At 30.1% G+C, this 10,991-nt stretch overlaps 1 protein-coding gene across 1 annotated transcript in view; it reads right to left on the bottom strand.

Moving 5' to 3' along the window:
* Positions 1–2,514: 2,514 nt before the first annotated feature.
* LOC143918346 (neurotrimin-like) overlaps positions 2,515–10,991 on the bottom strand; it is a 192,863-nt gene continuing 184,386 nt past the window's right edge. Inside the window, exons 9-10 of the mRNA XM_077440205.1 lie at positions 3,718–3,831; positions 2,515–3,628 (exon numbers count right to left, since the gene is read on the bottom strand). Coding sequence (XP_077296331.1) covers positions 3,546–3,628; positions 3,718–3,831 — 197 coding nt within the window. The 3' untranslated portion in view covers positions 2,515–3,545. The remainder of the gene's footprint in view (positions 3,629–3,717; positions 3,832–10,991) is intronic.

The following is a 10,991-nucleotide window of genomic DNA, read 5'->3' as shown; positions in this document are numbered from 1 at the left end:
GTGCACATTTTTCCAAGATTTGATATAAAAGAAAACTTGGCCGGTATTACAACCATAAAAGAGCGTGCCCTTTTCCAACCAACCTCCCCTCCCCACTCCCATCCCCGCCTCCCTAATGTACATAGTTAATCGAGTATATTTCCTCCCCGCAACGCGCGCCCGAGGATCATGCAAATTGCACATAAAAATTATAAATTTAATAAAAGTTGAGTGGGGGCGGCGTTATGCGGCAACTCATCCCTCGACCCCACGTAACAATGAAAGCTTCTTTTCATCACTTAAGACATATTGTTTCAGAAGTCGAGAGGGAGGGGTTGGAAAAACGCCGGAAAACTGGTGGGGGGAGAGGCGAGCTTTCCCCTGCGGCCCGTAAAAAGGGCTGTTTGAGCTTTAAGCTCTTCTGTGAAGTTTTCCGTCTAAATATCGGCTATTTTAAGCGGTTTGGGGGGAGGCTGCGCCCGTTCGTTAATTGTGGCGCTTAATCGTCGGTAATTCCACGCGAGCTGTTGTCGCAATTATTATGTGATAATTGCTTTTTCAGACGTATTACCAGACGGTTAAATTATACGTGTGGTGCGGCGCTGTGTGTTCCAGGGACGTGCAAAGCATTCAAGCAATCGCCCCAGGCCCTGTCGTAATGTGAATTGTGTCATTTGTGCTAAACGTATGTCATAATATCAGTAGAAAATGTGAAAATTACCATTATTTATGGCTAATTGTTGTTTTGATCGAGATCCAGACATAAAGGTGTCGACATTTGTATACCTCAAAAGTTTCATGTAAACTTAGAACATAACGATAAGTTTTGTTAAACATTTACATATCTGCATATAAAAAAATAGCCGAATGATAAGCTTTCTATGTATATATTTTTTATATATTAAATTTACCTTTGGTTTAATTAATCATTTAATTATAAAATCCCTTAAAATGTTAAATGTTTCATTAATTGTAGTAAACTTTGTGTCGTATACCTGTATATCTGTATGATTATTTCCCACAAAAAGATTGCCCACATGAAGATTATTCATACACAAAAAATAATATAATAATAAATAAAAAAGCACGAATTTCAACAAAAAGCTGATAAATAAAAATATAACCCAAGGAAGATTACATGCAACATTTGTGTGGGAAATTAATTTGTGGGGAAAAGTCCATTCACCGTTTCTAATATGTAAGTGCATACCTTTCAGCATTCCTTCATTGCTCACTAGAAGTTATACTATGGTGATATAAAAAAATTATATATACATATCTATATATGTATGTATGTATATTTATAAATCCTTTTCTCAAAGATAGTCAAAAGGAATTATTTTTAATTAAAAATTGGTGTAATTGATGCATCCTTTTGTCATAGTGATCATATTTTAGGTGGCCAATTTCTTACTGCTGCGACTATCCACCTTTCAGTGTATCTGAATTCATAAATAAATTCATTGAGCTTATAAATATATGTATAGCATTTTCAAGTGGGTGTAATAATTTGTATAAATAATGTGTATAATAAAAAAAATTGTCAATAAATTGTAATATTTTATTTCAAAGCATTTCCCTTTTATTTACACTCAATTTTTGTTTGTGAAGTACAAAAAAAATATCTCATATCAACTGTTGAAAGACATTTGAATTTCATTTGCAAAAAACTTATTTTTTTCCAGAAAAATTGCCATTTCAATACATCATTAGTTCAACTGTTTGTGTGTGTGTGTTTCTGATGCGCACACAATATTTGGACATATAAAAGATTAAATTTTTATTTAAATACATATCAATATCATTATTATTATATATTCCAAATAATTAACAAACCTCACCGGTACGTATATTTTTCAGCTTGTGTTTATACTTCATATAATAATATAATTAGTACTACCATTTATTTACAGTATAAATTCACATGTACATTTGCTAGTTTAGATAATGTTGTACAAAATAAACACAATCAATGCATAAGTTTTAAAGGAAAATGTATTTTTATACATCATTATCTCTACGTATGCACTCGGCGAAATTAATTTTCGCATAATTTGATACAATGTTCAATAATAGGATAAACAAACAAAATTTTAATCAACGCATATGAATTGTCACATTTTTTATATATATAATTAGTATTTACAAATGTATAATATCATTTTCTAAGCATTTTTAGCACCTCTTGATTACTTATGCAAAGAGTTGCTCAATTATGTTTTTCGTATAATATTATGACTGTTTTTTTTATACAACTTAATGAAAAAAAATCATAATCATAAAATAAAAAAAATCTTTTTGATTTAATTTGTACACCTTAAATTTTACAGTGAGTAAAACTATAAAATAATGCATTCGCAACTTTTAAATTTAACGCGAATTGGAACATGGATTTCTTATATAATTACAAATAATATATTTCTTCTAATATAATATAATCATATACATTCAGTGATTTATACATATTTTTAATAATATATATAATATAATATATGTATATGCGTGCGATTTGGAGTGTTTTTTTTTTTTTTTGTTAAAATGAATTTACATTAATACAAATGTTAGCATTTATGCACATACAATATAATTTTTTTTTCTATTATTAAATTAAGATGGTCGCTAAAATAAATATGTAGATAAAAAAAATCGCGCACACTATAGTTTCATTGAAGTCGAAATGAGAGAAAAAACTATTTATATTTATAATCGTTCATAAAAATTGAATAATAAAACACCCTGTGTGACTTAAGCTAAATGTATCAACTAAATACATATAGTATATTATAATGTATGTGTTATTTGTTCATATGTTTTTTTTTCATCATTTATTGATTTTTCCATAAATCTTCGTATTATTCCATCAACATTAACAATTCATTCGATTCATAAATTATTACATTTTAAATGTCATATTACATTTAGCATATATATATTTATATAACTAATTTGTTATCGTTTTAATATACAACTTTTATATTGGCACTGCTCATTGACTAGTAATCACGAACGGCTAAAACAATACATAATATACAGTTGAATTCAAATTAAAACTCTACTAAAGATGATTGAGTTCATTTTCTTTGAGTGATACTTAAACTTCTGTCGTTAAATGAAACCTTTTGTGTATCCAAACAATTAAAAATTCAGTACTTATTCATATAAAAATTGACGATTCGATAAGCTATACGCGTTTTATGTAAATTTAACAAGTATTTCTTACATATTCGCTAATTACGTCATTGCCTTTAATGATATGATTCATTAGTCATTATTTCGAAAGCAAATTTTATCAACAGTTTTTTTCCCTACCACACATTCACGTCAACTAATTTTCGAAATGAAATATATGTGAAACCAAAAATACTGACCAAACTGAACTGAATGAACATTTGCAATATTCAATGCGTATATATACGTATAATACATACTGTATTAGTTTATCCGTAATCTATAAAAATAAACTATGCAAACTAGATCATTCACTTACACAAGCAGGCAATTCATCCATGATATAAGTTACACAATAATAATAATATTCATATAGTTGGGTGTTGTTTGATTAAAAATTATGAAGTTTTAACGGCGCATTTGATACACATTAATAATAACGCAAACAGCACCGTTGCAGTCGTTTCGTGTTTTTTCGCACCTAAAAAAAAAACAAAAATATCGTGAACAATAAAAACAGACTGAAAATTCATTTCAGAAATCGCCGAAAATATAAATTGCAAAACAAACCGTTGGCACTGTGCAAACTCCCCGACCAGTCACCCTTTCCACTACCTTTGGTACCATCGCTAGACTTATGCTCCGATTTATCAATCTCGTTCAAATTTGACTGGAATCTGGTACCTGAAATAAAAAAGCATGATTAAAATCAACTTTTTTTACATAAACAATGGGAGCGGATGATTTATTTAAAACAAATTAATAATTATAAATAAATAAATTATGCAGCAGTAAAGCTCGGTGTTTACGTCAATGCTAACCACTGAAGGGTTCCGGGATTCAAGCGTTAGATTGAAGAGGATTTAATCGTAGTATTTCTGCAGTATTGCTGGCTAGACTGAGATATTTGTGACTCCAAGTCAATTGGTTCCTATCAGAGTTTGCAAATTTACCTGATTTAATCAGAGAAATGTTATAATAATAGAAGTGGCTTTAGGCGTCGTATTGTTGTCAAGTGGAACAAGTCTGTGGACATTTCATAATAATTTGTGCGGCAGTCGTGTTTGATGCTTGGTACTCGACGTATGTCCGATTGTTTGTTAATTTTACTCGCAAGATGGGCAAGTGCATCGGTAATAAATCAGCTGATAACTAAAAATAAGTGTATGTGATGTATGTATTTAAGCTTATTGTAAAAAACTAAATGTATGTAAGCTTATTGTAAATCATATTAACAATTAGATACAACATAACTTCTTATTGAATACTTATCTCGCAGATAAAACCGACTGAGGAGATATACAGTGAAATGTCAGATCTGACATATTTGGCCAAAAATCAATATACATATATCGTGTATTACATTACATGAAGCTAGACGCCAAATTTGAAATTTATATATACATATGAGAGTTAAAACTATAAATAATTAAATATTAGAGATAACGAGAACCTATAGAGCAAATTTTATAAAATATAGAGTGAATTATAGGCGTTTAAACAATTAAAATCTTATATGGCCATATCAAGGCGAACAGGTTGGAAGACACGGGACGAACGCTTATTAAACGTCAGGAAGGTTTACGGGCCCAGTTTTAAAACGCGTTGTATACGATATCTTATCTCTAGCGTAATGGCAGATGATACATTAACGTATATTGATGACCAAAATGAGCAATATGGCAAAGTATGAAAACGATCGGATAAGAGATAAGAGATATAAAAAATGACCACTAACACGAAAGCCATGTGAAATGCAAAGGAGGTATGTAAAAATTGCACAATGCTTTCAAAAATACACAATAAACAACATGGGATACATTTTTATAAGTAAATTAATCATTTAAGTAACATATTGTAGCATATGCTAAAAGGAGCAGCAGTTATAATTGGTTTTCGAGGATTATCTCTAGGCTTAAGTACTGCTAGCTGACAATGGAGACCCCCCGAATGGAATAAGTGGTCGGTAACGGCACCCAGCCACTTCCCGGTAGAGTTATGAGAACTAACAGTGCAAGACCGTGGGATTGCATGCCGAGACCGTGGGACTGCATATCTAGTACGTGACTATAACAATAGGTAAACAAACGCGTCGAGGAAGATGCAGTGAGTGACCTGCCCTTTATAATTACATAGGTACATTCTGGACGGAGCACTGGCAGTGTGTGGATCTCCTTAATCACCCAATAAATGCTGCGAAGCCACTTTAGGCTTTTATTTAGATCCTCCACCCACCCCTACGCAACAATATTATTCAAATGTCATGGCGACTGCATGCATTTTACAAACATTTCAGGGGTGGTACCAGAGAAATGTAAAAATTATTTTTAAATAAATGTAAAAACATTTCTCTTGGTCAAAAACCAATTATTTAAGTTTAATTAATATAAACATCGTTCATTTTATATTATACATAATTTATCTGATTTCATTGTTGAAACGGTTCTTCGCCAAATTGGCCACCTACTATTATTACCTATCTCCTATTATTCACCACTTTTCAATATAATTTCAAATTTATATACATTACATACATATGTATGTAAAAGTTTGACCATGAGTGTCACTTTGGGGAAAACTGTAATGGCACCATGGTAAAAATATAAAGTTTAGTAAATAAAAGTACCATAATCTTTGAATTTATATGGCAAGATCTATTGAAGTTCATCTAATAAAAGTATGTATTTACATATACATATATGTATGTATATGCAAATATTAAAATTTTATTACAAAATAACACATACATATATATAGGTATATCGGTAGCAGTTTGAATATAACGTAAATTTTATTAGAATTCACTACGTTTCTAAAGCGAGTGATTCATTAGTAACATATCACACGAACTTATGCTCATTAAATATTCAGTTTTAGCTTTGTTAGTGTTTTTTAACTTGAAATTTGCTAAAACTTAGTATTTTATGAATGTAAGATGTTACAAATTAATAGCCGCTTAAAACATTTCCAGAAAGTTTTCAAATTTGAATTAAAAACGTAGTTACAAATATACTTCATAATACATACGTATATTAATAGTTACTTTAGTGACTCTTATTGAATCAACATTCTTATTTCACCCAATAATTGAGACATTTTATATAAAAGAATATTCCTAAAAATCTTATTAATCATTTTCTTTTTAATCTTAAATTTTATTTTATTTGTATATATGTCTGTACGTATACTTACATACATATATACTTATAAATATATATGTACATATATACCAGAAAGGCCTAAAAGGTAAACCTCAATGCGCCTTCCTAGCCAATTATAAACAATGTATAGAGCAATTTTACATCTTAGAGACATCTATTGATAAATTTGAAAAAGCGAAATCGAGATACTGAATACTCGAGTTTTGGGAGAAATTGGACAAGGTAGCCAATTTATTGGAACTTTTTCAATGAAATTAGATAAATTGGTAAGCTCTGATAGGAATTCACCGACCTGTAGTCACATATTCAAGGTCTGACCAACAGCACCGGGTCTAGGATTGAACCCGCGACCACTTAGTTGAAAATACTACACGTTTCCCATTGATCTATGAATTTTAATTAGCAATAAAAATTAAATTGGCATATTCATTCTATTTTGCTACTGGGAAGTGAGCAACAAAAATGTGCAGTATGCGCACGGACAGCAGGATAGACGAAGTTTCCGCATAAAAATGTTTTGGTTGTAAAAAAAATGTGGCAAGCGATGCGTGCAAACAACAGGGGTAAAACTACCCTTTCGTCCGCAAAAATCCACCCCTTTTCATAGGTATGTTCAGCACCGTTCGACGGAAAAAAAGCACGTCCGATTTCACGCGTCAAATATTTATTTATTAAAAATAAACTTTTATGCAATCGGAAATTGACGCTATCTGGATTTGCGACGGCGGAAAAAATTGGATGAAATAAAAACTCACGGGTGATAATGAACGTCGGACGTTTTTCAGCGTCGTCGTAGCACTTTTCGTGTTTATTTTCCCGGAAACGGTGACGAAAGGAGTGGGGGCAGATAATGGCATACCGTATTAACGTAACAAATTGATGCAAATAATTTGAATAGAAATCAATTTTCCAGCCCAAGGAGTAAATTCATTTCATCGCACGATTTGATAACAACGGAGGCTTATTCCCTTTCAGTTCATCCTGATCCCATCATACCGGATGGTGCAACACTCGAGGTACACTACGGTTCGTATTTGTTTTATTTTGCCTTTGAACTTGTACTTTCCAAGTACGCCCAATCAAAAAAAAGAAAAATATAAATACAATAAGCCTTGAAAAGTATTATCTTTGAATGGTCCTCAATTTACTAAAAAAAATGGATATTTTCCATTTTTAAAATTCAGGAAAAAATTTGCCTCTTATCCGATCATTTTCATAACATTGCCATATTGCTCATTTTGGTCATCAATATAAGTAAATGGATCCTCCGCCATTACGATAGAGGTAAAATATCTTTTAAGACGCGTTTGAAGTTTGCAAATTTGAAATCTGGGTGACGTCTATATAGTCTTTAGTTTTATACATAGATGGCGGTATTTAAATAAAATTATTAGTATTTTTATTGAAAATAATAATTTATATATCTTCATATTATATACAAAACTAATAAAAAAGAGGTTTGTTTTTAAAAAACTTTTTTTACAAGGCTATTTTTGATACCGCTATGCTTCAAAGGTTTAGAAAATTTATTAATTTTTTCCCCCAAATAATTTTTTTCACGTGTATTCAATTAATTAATGTATACTAGTTTCATGGTATGAGTCTTGTAGTTAGCGGAAGATACCAATATATTTTATCAAACACTTTTCTTTACCACTTCTGTAATGACGTTAGATTGAACTGTACCTAGAGAAGTTTCACTTCAACTATACGATACGATCATAAACAGTTGAGATATAATTTTAAAAAATTTATGATTATTTTATATACATCCATATAGAGGAAAACAATATGAGATTTTCAGCATGAAATTTTTCCTTACATATTTGTCTTCACATCAATGTATACTTGTAAAGTTATTGCATACTAGTAGGGTCAAGTCCCGGCCAAATACCCTGCTAGCGAGATCTTGTGGTTATTAATACACATATCGACAATCTCCTGCTAGAATTTTCCGATTTTTCTAGCTTAAAAGTTGTAACAGATCCAATAAATTGGTATCCTTTCCCTCAGTTTTTCGCAAATTCGAGTTATTAGCCTCTGAAATTTTATTGAATCTTATAAAATGAAAATAATTAAAGCAAATTCTCTTCCACCGTATTCAATAAAAAACCTGAAACTAATTCTCTTTCTCCCTCAGCAAAATCAAAAGGAGTCCGATTACAAAAACATAAGATTGAATAATAGCGATAGAAGATTCTAAGATTATTAAAAGTATTTCTTTAGAAATAATTAATCAATATAAATATATTGGAAAATTTCTTCCATAAAGTGTATCAAATTTTTTTTTGATTGTCCATAGACATATCTATGTATTGTATTCTATGTGTTGTTATGTTTGATTAGCTGTTAGTTATGTTATATTATACACAAACATAATGTTACTATCGGTGTCGCCTTGGGGTTATTCCTAATATGGCACATATAATGAATGTATGTAATAATAAAAACAAATCATTTCTAGTATCATATCTATGTTTCATCTCAAAGTCAAAAAGGATAATATCTTTCAAAAAAATGAATAAAAAATAATTTCATTACACGCATACAAATAAGCCTATAAAGCAATATTCAAAAGTAAAACAGTGAGAAAATCTCCATTTATTTTTTTCACTTTAAAGAAGTCGCATAAAATTAAATTGAAAAGTCATATCTCAACTTTAAAAAAGTTTTTTTGAGTTTCTTAAATATAAAATATATGTACTTTTGCAAATACATACGTAATGTTTAATACAATCTGCTTTAGGTCATCGACTTTAGAGAGTCTTTAATTAATATTACGTGTATTAGATGTATTATGAGCATTTATAAAAATTGTAAATAGGTTTTTGAGCTCTTTTTCCTATTACGCTGTACATATTAACATTATAATAATATAATACTATGATTACTAACAAAATTAATTTCAAATTGTAAAATAGAAAATGATCAGTAGATCAGTATCTATTAAAAATGATATAAGATGTATTGTGAATATAATTTAGTAATAATAAAAAACATTTAAAAATCAAAAAATATGTAATGTTTACACTTCGCCTTTAAGAGGGCTGGACAGCAGCGCCTTGTCCATACAAACGTACTATACTTCTCCCTTCCTCAATTATGGCACTAGAGAAATTATTTTTTAATATGCTATGGATATCCACCATTGGGGTGCATCTATCGTTTTATTTTTTTGATTAATTATTTTTTATAGGAGCTAGGAGCCGCCAAATCGCCTCTTTTTTACACCCACGAAACGAGTCCAGCGTGCTTATTTAACGGTCGATTTAAAAAAAAATACGCCGATAAATGCACAAAAAGTATCTTTCTCAAGCCGATGATGAAATTTTTTTAAAAATTGGTCTAGTTTTGGAGGAGAAAATAGGAGAATACGAAACCTCGATTTTGTCAATTTAAAATACGTTTCATCTGGTTGAAGCGCAACTGTCGCATTCACTCAATATATATATTGATATATATTGTCGCATTCACTCAATATATACATACACTCAATATATATATCGAAGAAAGGAACGGTAACAAAATAAAGGTTTCGGCTGTACAGCCTTCTTAATGTTTTAAAAATTGTTAGTACTTGAGTAAAAGTTTATATATGTATAATAATCTAACCATATGTGTTGCCTTGGGGGTAATTCTTATTATGACTATAAGAAAACAAAAAGCAAAGTGAGAACCACTTCATATATGTACATATTCATACTAGAGATATTTTCAATATTTAAATTACTAACAAAATTAAATTACAATAGAAAATGATCAGTAGATCAGTAGCTATTTAAATAGATATAAGATGGATTGTGAACATAATTTAGTACTGATAAAAAGCATTTAAAAATCAAAAATATTAATATTTAACGTACCGTTATGTATTAAAAGCGCAGTCGATCTATCTACATATATTATATTTAGGGGATGTTTTCCGAAATCCTTGCCCCATGTCCGAAAAACATCTTTTATTTCCACGCATACATAAGTCATCGTGACAATATCCTTTCATATTTTACTTTATTACTTTGAGCAGGTATGCGTAGGGTGGGCGGGCTACTTAATGTATAGAATCGGGAAATGAGAACGAAACGTAGACGCATTCAGAGTTTCCCATTCTACCTATAACATAACCACCATGGTCATCGGGGACCAATCGATTACGCTGGCAAACCTTTTACATTCGAAAACAACATTAGGAAAAATCCTATCAATGGCAACATTATTTCGGCATATTATTTTACCCTTCATTTTCGTAGAATCACTTGCATATTGTAATATAATTTAATTATAAAAATTGCATTTCAAAACTTAATATCTGGAGATGACATATAATTAGAATATAATAACGACTAACATGATTGAAAGTTTATTAACTGATTAAGATTAATTTTAAAGTATTGTATATATATTATATTATTTTAACAAAAATTCAACGTTACCCAGACTTCATAAACTGGGAAATGACTTAAGCCAAGTTGATATATGTAATATTAGTAAACAAAATTAAAAAAAAATATATATTACATAATAATTTCTCAAATATGTAAAAAGGCTAAATGTATTGTATTTTATTTTTTTCATTTCATTTATTTATTCACTTCAGGTATCTTCATTGTTTAAAACGGATGTGGTGCATCCGCTCTAAAATCGCCAGACAAATTGAACGACAGATTAACGGACGACTTAAATGCA

Source organism: Arctopsyche grandis, chromosome 10 (assembly GCF_051622035.1).
Source record: "Arctopsyche grandis isolate Sample6627 chromosome 10, ASM5162203v2, whole genome shotgun sequence".
NCBI lineage: Eukaryota > Metazoa > Arthropoda > Insecta > Trichoptera > Hydropsychidae > Arctopsyche > Arctopsyche grandis.
This window is presented reverse-complemented; position numbering and strand designations above follow the sequence as displayed.